The sequence below is a fragment of the Eriocheir sinensis genome, unplaced genomic scaffold, assembly GCF_024679095.1.
Source record: "Eriocheir sinensis breed Jianghai 21 unplaced genomic scaffold, ASM2467909v1 Scaffold959, whole genome shotgun sequence".
Classification (NCBI taxonomy): Eukaryota; Metazoa; Arthropoda; class Malacostraca; order Decapoda; family Varunidae; genus Eriocheir; species Eriocheir sinensis.
In genome coordinates this window covers 75469-91887 of record NW_026112340.1, presented here as the reverse complement: position 1 = coordinate 91887, position 16419 = coordinate 75469, and the positions used below count along the sequence as shown (strand labels likewise).

The 16419-nt window shown below is 44.4% G+C and overlaps 1 protein-coding gene across 1 annotated transcript; it reads right to left on the bottom strand.

The window, feature by feature from the left end:
- Positions 1-2970: 2970 nt before the first annotated feature.
- On the bottom strand, positions 2971-14806 carry LOC126995023 (very low-density lipoprotein receptor-like). Its single transcript, XM_050854331.1, has 7 exons — positions 14697-14806; positions 12856-13048; positions 9414-9554; positions 8778-8888; positions 5207-5320; positions 4328-4462; positions 2971-3874 (listed from the first exon to the last, which is right to left on the bottom strand). Exons 1-7 carry the CDS (start codon positions 14763-14765, stop codon positions 3819-3821), a joined length of 819 nt encoding a protein of 272 aa, XP_050710288.1. The 5' UTR covers positions 14766-14806; the 3' UTR covers positions 2971-3818.
- Between the last annotated feature and the right edge of the window lie 1613 nt (positions 14807-16419).

Here is a 16419-nt window from a genome sequence, read left to right as displayed (position 1 = left end):
CTCTCTCTCTCTCTCATTGGCAAATTTATGGGAAGACTCTTGCTCCTTCCATCCCATTTCACTCGTGCTCCTTGAACACGTATGAGAGGTGAACACATGACCTTTCTGCCGCGGACTGGATATCGGCACGGCCTATGTGTCAAATTACTTTGTATGTTCATGTCATCATCATAGACATCATGAACATCATCATGAATATCATCATCGTTGTCATCATCCGTTTTACATTGAAACTTTTCCGTTATGTATAAAGTCTTTTAGATGGATAGATAGATAGATCGATAGATATAGATAAATGAATACATAGATAAGGAGAGAGGTAGATGCCGGAAACTATCTTATAAAAAGTTAGACGAGGCTCTACCTTATCAAATAAATGTTTTTGGCGTGCAGAGAACAACTATTGAAAAAGTCCAAATCCTATTAATTTCACATTTCTACCTTGTTCGGTGCCTGTCTTGACTACAACGCACGTCACACTTGGCCCGTGTCCCAGGGTAATGGGTTCTTATTCACCACAAGTCCAAGGGACCATGCGATAGAGATGAGCACCGCGGCCAGGCACAGATATAGCATAGGCCCCTTACTTTACCTTAGATGTAGCACAGACTCTACCTGTACCTTTAGATGACTTACAAGAGTAATAACCCACCTTCTACTGTTAGTCTTTTCCTTACCTCTAAATTCTCTTCCCGTCACCCCCGTATACACATATGCCCTTGCACTTATGTTACGTCGCCTCTCTCTCCCTCTCTTCGCTCCCCTCCCATAGTGTAACGCCTCCTCTTCTTCATCTGGCCTAAAGCAAGCGTGGGAGGAATTTTTTTTTTTTTTTTACGTCGAAGCCTGTAGCACCGGTAGGCATTCTTGAGGGCCCTGATGGTCGGCCCGAGTCCGTCTTGGTGCAGGGAAGTGTTTATTGTGGCGCCATAATTTCTTGGCTCATGCTGCCCCCCCGGAGCTCCTCCTTGACTCACTTGGACGGTTCTCCTAGAGTCCGGGTTGATTGATGGTCTTCAGGACAGCATGTGGGTAGTCTTAGATCACTCATTGGTGACTGAAAAATCCCAGGTGGTAGCGGCGAATTCGAATCCGCGTCGTTCAGAACGCGGTGGATCCGGGGCCCTCACTAACCACTCAGCCACTGCTTCCTTCCTTCTATTCATTATTTTGTTTTTTGTCATTGTTGTTGTATCTGGTGCTGCTGAGCCTGTTTTTCCTACTGTTGCGGTAATCTTTTTATTTTTTTTTATCTTTTATGAGAGAGAAAATGCGAAAGAGAAAAAGGATAAAGATAAAAAAGGAAGAGAAATAACGAAATAAAGAAATAAACCATTATCTTCCTTCTATTCTTTCTCATATTCAGACCTACTTTTAGACTGTACAGTTCATCGATCGTTCTCCGCAGGTCTACCCTACAGTCACCACGTTAGATGAACCATTGGCAAATGCAAAACTATAAGGTATTCAGCGTCTACCCTGATTCTTCTTTCTGCCTACTCTTAACTTTATATACACTCCTCAGCAGACCCAGAATGGACACATACAGAGATCAAATGCCACATGAATATAACAAAAAAAGTCCGCAACATCCTGTTCTTATACATAAAGAATTTGATGCCGTAGGATGAATATAAAGAGCAAGCCTCTCTTCACTCCCTCCCCTCCCCTCCCCCTAAGTCAAGAGGTGAAGGCAGTGAGAGAAGATAACAACAATGAACGATAGTTGGGAGGCAGCTGGGGCTTAAAGTTAAAGGACAAATTTTTAAAGTTTTGAAAAAGCCGCGTCAAACCGATGGCTGGGGTCTGAGAGCACCAGTCACAACTATCAGACTCCACAGCGTTCTTTTGCGAGACTGCAAGTTTTGTGCGCGTCGTGAAGAGCCTGCTGCCCGCTGGGGCGGAGGTGGAGGCGCCGACCACGGCCCTCCCTTCCTCAAGTTGTTCCGGCGATACAGCAAAAGCATGACGAGCCTGTCCCAGCACCTGGCTGACGGCAGTCACGAGTAGGAGGTGACGCTTGTGAAGGACAAATACGGAGAAACAACAGTACGAAATGGAGGATGAGGAACGAAAGGAACTCCTAGAGTTCCTTCAACTGTAGGAGACAGTGACACACGATGCGGAGGAGGTGGAGGAAGAAGAGATGGAAATGGACCACACGGAACAAGACGAACTGTTTTTGTTCCTCAAGCTGCAGAATCCAGTGAAGGGGCAGGAAGAGGCACTCAAGCATCCTAAGGACGTGGAGCAAATCACGCAGGAGGAGGAGGAGGATGAGGAGGAGGAGAATAATAATAATAATAAGAAGAAGAAGAAGTAGGGAGTAAGCCTTAAGGAACAGGACGAGTTGTCTTTGTTCCTCGAGCTGCTGGAACTATAATTATAGATATCTTCGTAGATAAATTTTTTATTTTTAGTTTTTAATTCGATGTTTTACACAATAAAATATTTATTCTAAAGGAATGTTGGCAAATCATAAATGTGTGTATGTGTGTGTGTGTGTGCGTGTGCGTGTATGTGTGTGTGTGTGTGTGTGTGTGTGTGTGTGTGTAATTAGATAAAACCAAGCTGTATATATCGGTAATCAAATATATTAAACACTTAATATCCTCCTTGATCTCAGGAAGCAAAACATGACCAGAAACATTCCTGCAGCGGTGACGTCGCCATGTTTTGGTGTTTCCTTCCACTCGTCACTTGTGGAGCATTGAAGCCAGGTTGTCACACTCGCTTGTTAGGTGGTCGTGCAAGGCAATGTGTTTTTATTAATATTACTTACAATACACCAACAGCTGTTTAAATAAAACCACGATAATACTGATCAAGGCTACAGATAAATGGCATGGCAGGATCGTATCATTAAAGTGTGAACTAAAGCCAAAACAGAAGGGGGCGGCTTATGTAAGGGCCGCAAGCACCCACTTGCTTTTCTGTTTTTTATAAGGAAAGGAAGCAGCTCAGGGGGAAGAAAAGTAACAAAAAGCCAGCAGACACTGCTCCTGCAAAGTGTTTAGTAAAAAATTATAAAGTTCTGAAAGAGGACAGAATCATTTGAAAACCCAGGGAAGCAGGGAACCCTCAGTTCATTGCTTGAAAAATCGTTATTCTATTGACATGTGACAGTTTTATATCATGCAATTACCCCAATAAATACAGGACGGAGTACACGACTGGCCCCCGAACATGATCCTTCTTAGGTCACTCAAAATACTACAACCGGTGTGGCGGACAAGAAGTTCCAACACTAAAACTTGCTCATGCGCAGCCCACCACGCCCCAGAGCTGCAGACGGCGGGTGTTGATAAAGATTATTTCATAGCAAAGGAGGCAGCTCAATAAGATACAAAATAGCCCGCTCCCACTTTCATATCTCCTGAACCCCGCAGACCTCAAAGATGTAGCTAGTTTAGTGTGTTGTGCAACACGCAGCCGAGAAATGAATAAAACGCTGGGCCATCGCGTCCAGTCCGCAGAGACTCATGTTACAGTGTATACACTTTGTGAGTACACTGTACCCTGACGCTGAGTGAACTGAGGACTGATTGCCTGACTGACTGCGTTATACAGCCTGGGGAACACCTTAAGCACTGCAGGCCGCACAGATATGTCTTGTTTAGAGTTTTGTGCCTTAAGGAGTCAGCCATTGGTGTTGCTTTGGGAATTTATCCTCCGGGGTAGCTTCTGGTCCGCTACACCGGCACTACAGAGCAGTTCATCATCTTCCCAAGGCCTCCCCGCCTGCCTCCACACACTGCCTCCGTCGGGTCAAGTAGTGCCTCTCCGTCAAGTGTCCTGATGGGTGGGTTGCTTTCGGCTTACAGCAGTGCCTCCTCCCTTAGGTTAGGATCGGCCTCCGTAAATCTGTTCCGCCCTGAGAAGGAGAGGGAGAGTATTGAATCCCTGACAAACACATCTTACTCTTATGAGAACAATAAATCACAAACACTCCAATAAGTATATACATACATCCATTACTTGCAAGGCTTCTGGACTGGCCAGTAATGACCACCAAACGGTTAATGGGGAGGGGCCTATTTGCAAAGGTAGTCTATACAATACGAAGGCAATATATAGAACACAACCAATATTTGCCAGACTTTAGCACTGGCCAGTGATGTACACTAAATGGGGTAAACAGCGGGTAACTACAATCACATTAGTCTAACGCCATTAGTGGGCAGCTGATACTTCTTGACGCTCCAAAGACACACGCTTACTGGGGGAGGGAGAGTGTCTGATTGCTGCGAACACAGTATCATGAAGGGTATACACTAGGTGACGTTGTGCGCATGTGTGTGTGTGTGTGTGTGTGTGTGTGTATTACCATGGTGCCATGGCCAATGTGGTCTGCATTGCCACTCGTCGGAGCCATCGCGGCAGTCTCGGCGGCCGTTGCAGCGTAATCGTTTGTTGATACACGAACCATCCCGGCACCTGAACTCCCAGTGGCGGCAGCGCTCTGAGACGGAGTAGTAGTAGTAGTAGTAGTAGTAGTAGTAGTAGTAGTAGTAGTAGTAGTAGTAGTAGTAGTAGTAGTAGTAGTAGTAGTAGTAGTAGTAGTAGTAGTAGCAGTAATAGTAGTAGTAGTAGTAGTAGCAGCAGCAGTAGTAGTAGTAGTAGTAGTAGTAGTAGTAGTTAGTAGCAGTAATAGTAGCAGTAGTAGTAGTAGTAGCAGTAGTAGTAGTAGTAGTAGTAGTAGTAGTAGAAGTAGCAATAGTAGTAGAATTAGTAGCAGTAATAGTGGTTAAGTAGCAGTAGTAGTAGTAGTAGTAGTAGTAGTAGTAGTTAAAATAGTAGAATTATTACACTAATGATGTCAATATTATTGGTGATACGAATAATAAGAGAAACTGTGAAATAATAACAATAATTATATAATAATAATAATAATGATAATAAATTATAATAATAATAATGATATTAATAAAATTAATAATAATAATAATAATAATAATAATAATAATAATAATAATAATAATTATTATTATTATTATTATAATATTTAATAATAATAAAACAAAGAAATTGATAATCAGAAGAAACCAAAGAGAAAAGAAGAGGAAGAAGACTACAACAATGACGATGGCTTCACATGGAGGGGTTGCAGGTCTTAAAAGGATGTCAGCATCACAGTAGGAGAAGTTTGAAGGTCACTGCTCAGCAGGCCGCCTTAGTGCACGGTCACACGGTCTTTGGTACTCACTAGGTCGACAGCCTTCCTCATCCGAGCCGTCCCTGCAGTGAACGCAGCCATCGCAGCGGTCCTTTTCACTGATGCAGCCACCGTCTCTACACTGCCACTGGCCCGCACCACACCCTGCATTACAGCACACAGTTAGGCAGGGCTGGGCAGGAGTTAAATGAGTAACAAATTAAGGCCGACACACCATAGGTAGATGATACCTCATCATTGGTCAGGTCAGGGATTGGGGAAAAACGTTAGGTTGAGCATTCTGTTATGTTTTGTTTGCCCATACTGGCGATCAGATAAAAGGTCCGAAGTGGATAGATGGTTATAGATCTTCTGGTTAAGGATATATTCAAAAGCTTTAGAAAGACAGGAAAGTAAAGCTATAGGGCGGTAGTTTGAGGGATAGGAACGGTCACCCTTCTTAGGCACAGGCTGTACATAGGCGTACTTCCAGCAGGAAGGAAAGTAGATGTTGATTGGCAGAGACGAAAGAGTTTGGCCGGGCAGGGTGTCAGCACGGAAGCACAGTTTTTAAGGGCAATAGGAGGCACTCCATCAGGCCAATAAGCCTTCTGAAGGATGAGGCCAAGGAGGGCATAGAAAACATCATTCTTAAGAATCTTAATAACAGGTATAGTTGAGTCAGAGGGGGGATGAGTAGGATGAATATGCCCAGAATCGTCCAGAGTGGAGTTTATACCACAGATATTTCTTCCAGAGTGGAGTTTATACCACAGATATTTCTTTAGATAATTCTTGCTTGAATTCATCCAATTTCACAATTATGGTAGCCAGAGATGCTTTATGGAGGCATGGGGTGCACATCCAATTAATTTTAGGTATATTCTCCTGCTTAATTCCAGACAAATGAGCACATTTCACATGAAACCATTTAAGGCACAAACAGCATCCGATCCATTTCTCGCATGTGAAATCCTTACAAACGTAATACAAATCCATCGCGCCCTTGGCTGTGCCAGCCATGTCGCAAATAGATTAACTGTCATGAAAAGTACAGTTGGCTCCACAACCCTATACTAAACATTTACCGAGGAAAAAAAATACTGCTGCTATAAAGAAAATTAGCTCAAAATGATTCTTAAAACAACCACGCAAAGCACAGAAGAAACAAAGTTGATTGAAAATGCTGGAGGACGAAGGGGAATGGATGATGGCCAGAAGATCGGTATAGTGAAGTGAAGTAAGACAAGGGAAAGAAATAACAAAGAACATCAGTCAAACATCCACAGTCAGTCTTAAGCATTACATCAACCCTTCCTAGCCCGGCTTCAATCGCATTTTCCTGCTTATACTGTTTATTCCTTCTTCATTAAACTCTCAACTCCCCACCCTTTACCCTCTGAAGCACCCCAAACTTTCCCATGCCCTACATTCGTCCCTTTCCTATTTATCCACTCACAATAGGATCTCAGTCCAGCACAGCAATCTTTCACATCGACTCTTTTCAGACCCTTCGTGAACCATTTCCCAAATAAGACTTCCAACTTTTCCTCATCCATCTTTTACTTCTTTACGCCCGCCTCGATAACTACTATTCCGCTTTCCCGCTCTCATTCCCAGCATTCCGTCGTCCATCTGTTTTGTACTCACCTGAACAGTCATGTTCGTCTGTCTTGTCCTCACAATCCTCGTCGCCATCACAGAGCCAGTCTTTCGGGATGCATTTGGTGTTATCACAAAGGAACTCGTCGTTACTGCACTCTGTGTGTGTGTGTGTGTGTGTGTGTGTGTGAAAGATATAGTGGTATTAGAGAAATAGGAATAGACGTGCTCTCTCTCTCTCTCTCTCACACACACACACACACACACACACACACACACACACACACACGAGCGTGGGTGGGGACGGACAATGAGAGCCAGGGCAGCTACTATCCTGGCGGGTGGCCTGGAGGGACTATCGTGGGGCAGTCCGTCAGCACACTGACAGCGTTGTAAAACAATACAATCAAGTGTTGTGGTATTCATACAAAATCATTGTTATTATCCTAAAAACGAAACAATCATAGCACTGCATAGCCCTATTAGATTATTAAATCGTTAATTAGTTTTATTTTGAAGTTAAAAGGAGTTAATATATGAGGGGAAGAAAAGGTGTTGGGACTGTGTGGCAAAGTGGCATGGCGGGACTGACCCGCGGGAGCCAACGACAAAACGATCTAGGGAATCTGGCTTCACTATACTGGACCACCGTCAAAGATTCACAACGCTGCGTGGCTAACAACTCAACTGTACGCAGGCTAGACCTACTCTGGAGCTGGCGGAAGTGCGGCACCGGTATTTCGGATCATTCCCCGGTCAGATATTCGTTATATTTCAACGATTTTTCTTGGAATTGTTTCAGTCTTTGAGCGACCAATTATCTCCAGGACCCTTGGGGTTGCCGGATATCCGGGGACCGTATAGTCGGGGTTTAAGTGTGCATGTTTCCTTAATAAAACCCCAAAAAATGGTAATGTTGGCGATAACAAAGCCAATATGGATTCTAGAGGGAGAAATATGACCACTCACTAAAAGCAGGAGTAGTGGTGGTGATGGTGGGGTGGGGTGGGTTGTGTTAGTGGTAGAAGGACAGTTTTCTTCATCAGCGTTGTCGAGACACTCATAGTTGCCGTCACATCTTGCAGCACACGTGCCGTCACTACAGGTGAAATTCTTCGGCGATGCACACGTAGCTACACACAGGAAAAAATAATATCAACAAAATCAAGTCATAGTGATATACGACCCTAACGTATGTTACTGTGTCTCAAAAAAACGAAGTCACAAGTCTAAACAGATTAACTATCAAGAAAAGTACAGTCGGCTCCACACAAATATATACTGAACATTTACCGAGGAAAAACAAGTATTGCTGCTATAAAGAAAATTAACTTTCACAAATCCTTCTTAAAACAACCACGCAAAGCACAGAAAAAATAAAATTGAATGAAAATGCTGGAGGACGAAGGGGAATGGATGATGGCCAGAAGATCGGTAGTGCAGTGAAGTAAGACAAGCGGGAAAGAAATTAACAAAGAACATCAGTCAAACATAGGCCCTCGTCGTACACATCCAGTCAGTCTTAAGCATTACATCAACCCTCCCCAGCCCGGCTTCAGTCGCATTTTTCCCGCTTATAGTATTTATCCCTTTTTCATTATCCTTTCAGCTCCCCAACCTTAACCCTCTCAAGCACCTCAAACTTTCCCATGCCCTACATCAGTCCCTTTCCTATTTATCCTCACACGAGTCTATCATCTTTCCATTAATTTTCCAACGCCCGTCTAAATTCTTAAGCATACTTAAACTTCTCAAACCCATTATCAGGACACACTAATAAACCTCTTCCACCGATTAATCCCCTTCCCATTAGCCCGTTTCAGTCTATTTTTGCTGTAGAATATCAGTCGAGCACAGTTATCTTTCACATCGACTCTTTCCAAACCCTACATAAACCATTTCCCAATAATACTTCCACTTTTTCTCCTTTTTCGACTTCCCTACGCCCGCCTTGATTACTTCTATTCCGCTTTCCCGCTCTCATTCCCAGCATTCCGTCGATCATCTGTTTTGTACTAACCTGAACAGTCCTGTTCGTCTGTCTTGTCCTCACAGTCCTCGTCGCCATCACAGAGCCAAGTATTAGGTATGCATTTGGTTTTATCACAAAGGAACTGGTCGGCGCTGCACTCTGTGTGTGTGTGTGTGTGTGTGTGTGTGTGTGTGTGTGTGTGTGTGTGTGTGTGTGTGTGTGTGTGTGTGTGTGTGAGAAAGATATATGAAAGAAATGGGCATTGAGACACGCTCTCTCTCTCTCTCTCTCTCTCTCTCTCTTTCTCTTCCCCCCCCCCGATACTCACCACAGTCCTGCTCGTCGTCCCCATCCGGACAGTCCTTATTGCCGTCGCAAATATTCACTCTACAAATTGTATCGCCGCTCACACACGTGTATGCTGTCCCAGGACAACTCCTTTCACTTATATCAAATGCGGGTCCAGCTGTGAAAACAGACACGCACAGGATTATTAGAACGCGCATAACATCATAGAATTGATTTTACCTTTCTTGCTTATCGCCAAAGAAAAGAACAAAACATATACGCGACTCTCTCTCTCTCTCTCTCTCTCTCTCTCTCTCTCTCCCCTCTCTCTCTCTCTCCCTCACACACACACACACACACACACACACATACACACACATACGTACTCACACTCACCACAGTCCTGCTCGTCGTCCCCATCCGGACAGTCCACCTTGGCGTCGCACACATGCACACCACAAATTATACTGCCACTCTGACACATATGGTAGTCGTCCCAAGGACAACCCACTCCACGTTTTTTTAATGTGAATCTAACTGTGGAAAACATACATACGATAATTATTAAGCATAGCTCTGAAGTTCCAGAGGTTAACATTTCCTTCCTTCGTCGTCGTCATAGAATTGAACTCACATGGGGGCAAGCAGCAGACCTTCACGTGGTGCCCCTGTTATCCGAAAGGAGACCAACTGCTGTACTACACAAAGCCACAAACACTCTAGGGTGGTAAAAGGATCAACCCTCGGCCCTCGGAGATGACACTATCCAAAATCATCAGCTTTAATGCTGAAGGACTTTCGTCGGCAAAATTAGAGATCCTTGGAACTCTGAAAGCCGATATCTTATGTTTACAAGAGACACACTGCAGCTCACGGCCAAGAAACATCCCTGGCATGAATCTTGTTATCCACCAACCAAGCCCTGTCCATGGCAGTGCTATTTATACAAGAGATCAATCGAACATCCAGAGCTGTAGTAATCACTCCGCTGATAGAATCGAAATCCTTCAAGTCGAAACCGAACACCTCATCATCACATCAGTGTATAAACCTCCTCCAACACCATTTGTCTGCCCAGCAAACCACAACCTGAACGGCGAAAAAGCCTGCTTGGTTATCGGTGATTTTAATAGTCACAGTACCACCTGGGGCTACAGCCAGACAAACAGGGATGGTGAAGAAGTGGAACTCTGGGCTTTGAATAAAAATTTCATCCTCCTCCATGATGCCAAGCACAGACCATCTTTCTTAAGTGCTAGATGGAGAAGAGGCTACAACCCCGATTTAGCTTTTGCCTCATCCAAACTCTTCAACAACTTTGAGAAATCCATCTTGAAACCAATCCCAAGATCTCAACATAGACCAGTGGCAATAGAGATCAGACCTGTTCTAAGACCAACCGAAAGCAAACGAATACCTAGATTTAATTTCCGAAAGGCAAATTGGGAAAAGTTTACAACCGAACTAGAGGCCGAAATAACCAGCATTAACCCATGTCCTGGAGATTATGAACATTTCCAAAAACTTGTCTGGAATGTTGCAACAAAGAACATCCCAAGAGGGCACAGAAAACAGTATATACCTTGTCTCACCAGCCAAAGTAAGATGTTGTACCAGGAATACCAACAGGCATATAATGACGATCCATTCTCTGAAAACACCATAGAACTAGGCGAGTCACTGCTCGACCTGATAAGCACAGGAAAAAAGGACAGATGGCAGGAACTAATAACCGGAATAGATATGACTCACAATAGTAAACAGGCCTGGAAAACAATTCGGAAACTAAACACCGAGAAGAATACCAACATAAGCGTAGCTGCAGTTACCCCGGACAAAGTTGCACACCAACTACTATTGAATGGCAAACCCAAAAATAAGGAAAGGGGACACAAAAAGAACATGAAAGTTGAAATGACCGACTATATGAACAATAGTGAAGAACAATTCTTCCCATTTTCGACAGAGGAACTGGATGAAGGCATAAAAACAATTAAACTTGGCAAAGCATCTGGATTAGACGGCATCACAGCAGAAATGATACATAATTTCGGACCTAAAACTCGTCAATGGCTCCTTGAGTTGCTGAACACCTGTGTAACAACTCTAAAGATACCAAAAACATGGAAAAAAGCCAAAGTCGTAGCTCTCTTAAAACCGGAAAAAGACCCAACATCCCCTAAGAACTACAGACCAATCTCTCTACTGTGTTGTCTGTATAAGCTGTATGAACGCTTGATTATGATCCGAATTCTACCCACAGTGGATGACCAACTGTCCCACGACCAGGCAGGTTTTAGACCTGGCCGCTCCTGCTGCGGCCAGGTCCTGAACCTCACACAATACATAGAAGACGGCTTTGAAAAACAACTGAAAACTGGAGCAGTCTTCGTTGACCTCACTGCGGCATATGACACGGTGAATCAAATGGCTCTCATATTTATGGTAGCCAAATTAGTGAAAAATTCAACCGTTGTCCGGGTGATAGAGTCCCTCCTGAACAACCGGAGGTTCTTTGTAGAGATGAACAGCAAAAAAAGCAGGTGGAGGCTACAAAGGAACGGATTACCACAGGGATCGGTGTTGGCTCCAATGTTATTCAACATTTACACCAATGACCAGCCGCAACTCCAGAACATCCGCAGATTTATCTATGCAGACGATCTTTGCATTGCGATGCAAGCAAAATCCTTCCATGCCATCGAAACCAGCCTCACAGATGCACTGCAGTCTCTATTAACCTACTACAAACGTTGGTTCCTAAATGCCAACCCAGGAAAAATCCAAGTCTGCACATTCCATCTTAACAACAGCCAAGCAGAAAGAAGCCTCAAGGTCACTTGGGAAAACAAAACACTTGAAAACACCAAGTATCCTGTATATCTGGGTGTGACTCTGGATAGGACATTGTCTTTTAAAGAGCACACAAGGAAACTTAAAGAAAAAGTCGCAACCCGAAACAACCTATTACAAAAACTTGCAAATTCTTCATGGGGAACCAACCCACAAACCCTAAAAACAACCGCCATGGCACTGTGCTACTCCACCGCGGAATACTGTGCCCCCGTGTGGGCACGGTCCTGCCATGCAACAACTGTGGACCCAGAATTAAACCGGGCTTGCCGAATAATAACAGGCAACCTGAAGTCGACCCCACTACCGGCCCTATATAGCCTTGCAAGCATTGCGCCACCCTCCATCAGACGTGACGCCATCACCAAGCAGGAGCGGGACAAGCAAGTGACCGACAACCGACACCCACTGTATGGTCACCAAGAAATGCGGCGAAGGCTTGTCTCACGCAAGAGCTTCGCCACTGTTATAGGGCTACAAGGACGCACACCAACTCAATATCGGCATGAGCAGTGGATGGAGATTAGTAGGACTCCACCACATGGGCCACTCCCCCCACCATCTGAAAACCTCCCGAACGGATCATCGTTTAACAGGAAAGAGTGGGTAACCCTAGACCGTGCCAGGGCTGGAGTTGGCAAGACAAACGGCAACCTTCAGAGGTGGGGACTGGCGGCTAGCGCAGCCTGCCCCTGTGGTGAGCCCAATCAAACAATGGAACATATTCTCCGAGGCTGCGTGTTGGGCCCAAGCTGCTCCAACCAAGATCTCCTGGAAGCAAACGAAAGATCCCTCCAGTGGTGCCAGTGGTGGAGTGACAAGATATGATGATGACACACAAAACGGACATGTTGTTCCTCTCCTGCTGAGGAGAAGTTCCTACCCTTATATCTACAAAAGAACATATGTGGGAATGGCCCACCATTGACATGCATCCCATCTTTTTACTTTGAAATAAAGGCAAGAATCAAACAAACCAGCTCACCCGAGTCAGTCCCAGGCTCGTCCATGTCTCTCTCGTCCTTGTACTCCAGCTTTCCTGAGCCTCCTTGGTAGTCCACGAGCCTGCTTGACGAAGATTGTCGCCGAGGTCGCGTCAGGTCACGGCCTGACACCCTGCTGGCCAGCACCCTCGTCTTGTCCGCAAAAGTAAAGTCTAAGTTTCGGCTCGGGTCATCCTGACCATGTAATGGGAGAGAGGAGAGTGAGACATAGAGGACTCGTGTAGATGCGTGATAACACACACACACACACACACACACACACACACACACACACACACGAAAAAAAATGGCGTCAAAAATAAATGTAGGAGACTACGCATACATTTTCCTGTCCCTCGTTAAATATATCAGTTCACGGGAGTATACCCCGGGGCACATTGCCTCTCCCACCCTACGACACCATTCCCGGTGGTACCTCTGAGCAACACCGATCATTCAGATGTCGTCTCCGTGTTCACTGTCACCACGGTGGGCGTGTTTTGTTTTCAGACCATTTGGTGGCGGAGTTAGAAGAAGGTCGCTAGTAATCATATTGAAGGAGAATTGGAATTCTTCGTACTACCGATGAATCCTTGGGGTTGACCCACCCTCCCAACAAGCTGTCCTAACATGATAATTGAGTTTTCATACCAAAAAGAATCAACTTGATTTTTCTTTGAGTAGATTTAGAGTTAAAGACTTCCTCAGCATTGTGATAATTTAAGGCAATCTTTATTTAATCTTATTACGTATCAGAACGGTAAATGAAAGAGTATGTCCTTTCTTATATGCATATGAATTTGCTTAATATGTATACATGATTTTTGTCCCGATGTAATGAACTTTAACTGCGAGAAATAGTTCGTGTGTTGCGTTTTATCCATTGCGGTAACTATCGCATAATCACCAATTAGCTGTTTCTTTATTACATTTTTTTCTCGAGAGAAAACGATTCAGATAAAATAACAAGGGTCACATATTTATTAATATACCTTGGGGGTTTGCAAAACAGTATTAGTTACAAAGAGATTAACCATTTATTCCAAACTCAAATAGTTTCAGTGACACTTGTCTGATATTTTTTTCCCAGTTTATGGTTAAGATTTTAAGTTGATTTTACGAGTTTTCTGAAGTTTTTGTTGTCAATTCGTGTTCAATGAAGCGACACTTTGTCCCAAGTCTCGTCCCAACACCATACGTTCAAAATATCTGCTCAAATACTATACATGGGTAGGTGGTGGCTGAGTGCTTAGCGTGCTAGGCTCACATTCACCATGCCATGGACAACGTCGGTTCGAATCCCCACCTGGGATTTTTCAGTCACCGCCGAGTAGCCTAAGACTACGCACATCCTGTCCATAAGACCACCCATCAACCCGGACTCTAGAAGAAACCGTCCAGTGAATCAAGAATGAGTTCCGGGGGGTCAGCATGAGCCAAGCATAATTGGCGCCACTATAAAAAAATTGCCTGCGCCACGACGGGCTTGGGCCGACCATCTGGCCCCCTGAAGAAAGCCTGCCGGCTCTATAGGCGGGGATGTAAAAAAATAAATAAATACTTTGGGACATCGCAAGGATTGCTGTTAGTTACTGTGTATTAAACACGCTTAAATAACCCTGCAGGTCCCCTTCCCATACCAAGTAACTTGTGCCACGATCTATCGCCTTCCTAAACCCATGAGCTATGTGGGCATCCCCTCAGACTCCTCTACTCAGGATTGTCTCAAATTTTGAAGCCAATGGCGAGTGTGACATCCGCGTTCTCCCTCAGAACTGTGACGGTCTGTAGCGCTTCCTAAGTTCTGCTCATTGTCCCTAATGCTCGCATGTCTCTGGTCTACCTGAGGCAGAGAGTGGGCGAGGGAGGCGGCGAGCAGCAGGACCACCACCAGGGAACGCAGCGGCGGCATGGCGGCGGCTGGGGGGTGAGCTTCTTTGCCTCCTCTGACACACGGGACCCGCACGCTGGGGCCGAGCGGAACAAAGTAGCGTGGCTCAGGGTGGCTCTGGGCGTATATGTAAGGCCACGACTTCCGCCATTTTGAAATGGGTATAGGCACGGAATGCATAAAGAACGGGTTATCTAGGCAATGACAAAAAAGTAAGATTAAGGCGTAGGAGGTGATAAGAGGCAGGAAATACACCGAATATGACGTGTTCCTATCGATGTGGTTACTTATCAGTGAGACGTGATAACCAACAGGAAGCAAGTATTAATGATAAGCGATCCCTGGCTGTTGCAAAATCAATAAAACGCTGCCGCCATTAGCACGCCGTCGACGACTCCAGAACCTTTTAAGTTAAAATTAATAGTTACAAGACCAGTTCCTAAGCTGAAGCAGTCTGAGGAAACGAATTAGGGATCTGTTGGCTGAAAATATTTAAGGTAACAAGTCAAAGATATGTTATCAAGTGACCTGGTAAAGCTAACAAACCTGCTGAGGATGACAAAATTGGGGCTGGAAGGTGTGTAGGGGGAAGTGTGCAGATGGCTCGAGTTAGCTAATAAAAAATAATTATGTGCCAGACGTCAGAAGTCTTTGGTAAGATGAGATAGGAGTAAAAAGATAAGACACAGGAAAGCGCCAGTGATTTATGGGAGGATGACTCGGTGACAGGGCTGAGAGCTGTGAGTCAGAAAAAGACGATCAGACCAAAGGGGTGTGCAATATATATTTTTTTTTTAGAGAAAAGGTGGCTGCTCAGGGGAACAGAGAGAGAAGGAAAAGGGACAGATAGGAAGGGTTGTAGGGAAAGACGAGTTTTGAAATCATAAAAAAAAGGATGGGGAGGAAAGAAGGGTTATAGATGGAGTCTTGAAATTACGAAAAAAATGTGGAGGGGAAAGAAGGGTTTAAGATAAAGACGAGTTTTGAAATTGTGAAGAAAAAAATGGACAGGAAAGAAGGGTTTTAGATAAAGACAGGTGTTGAAATTATGAAAAAAAGTAAAAGGTGTGACAGGTGTCTGGAGAACCATCTTGGTGATTCACATGTAGTTATTTCGTTCTTTATTTTGGCTTTTACGTTATCATATGTTGTCTTTAACAAATTGTCTTGCAACTTTGGCCAAAGACCCATGAAAATGTTGCCGAACATGGCGGCGGTTAGGGCGTTTTCGGGCGCCCACGGTGACTATTCAGCTGGGGGATTAATGCAATGCAAGGATGTCATGAATAATTCACTCCTGGCTCTAGACCAAAGAGGTGTCTTGATACTCTTCCGACTTTCTCTTCATCAACTTTTGCAACATTCGCGGTCTTTGTACTATTTTCCGTTTTGTGGAGCACCATCTCTCCTCCTCTAAACCTCCCCTTTTCTTCCTCATCGAAACCCAGGTTTCTGAGGCTACTAGCAGTAATCTTTACTATATTTCCTACTACTATTTATATACTAAATCTAAATCCAAGGTTGGATCTGCGTTGCAACGACATCACATCCTCACGTGCCACGACTTTGATTCTTCAGAATTTTTTTGCTATCTGGCTAAGACATCATTGTCATTCTATTATTAAATACATCTGTGCTGTCTATGTCTCACCTAACTCTACCAGCTATGTAAAGT

Excerpts from the sequence above, each read along its gene's own strand:
- LOC126995023 (XM_050854331.1), bottom strand. The coding sequence starts at position 14,765 with ATGCCGCCGCTGCGTTCCCTGGTGGTGGTCCTGCTGCTCGCCGCCTCC. Across the intron at positions 8,889-9,413 it reads GGACGACGAGCAGGACTGTG|AGTGCAGCGCCGACCAGTTC; the intron begins GTGAGTGTGAGT and ends ACACACACACAG. Across the intron at positions 4,463-5,206 it reads TGAGGAAGGCTGTCGACCTA|AGCGCTGCCGCCACTGGGAG; the intron begins GTGAGTACCAAA and ends ACTCCGTCTCAG.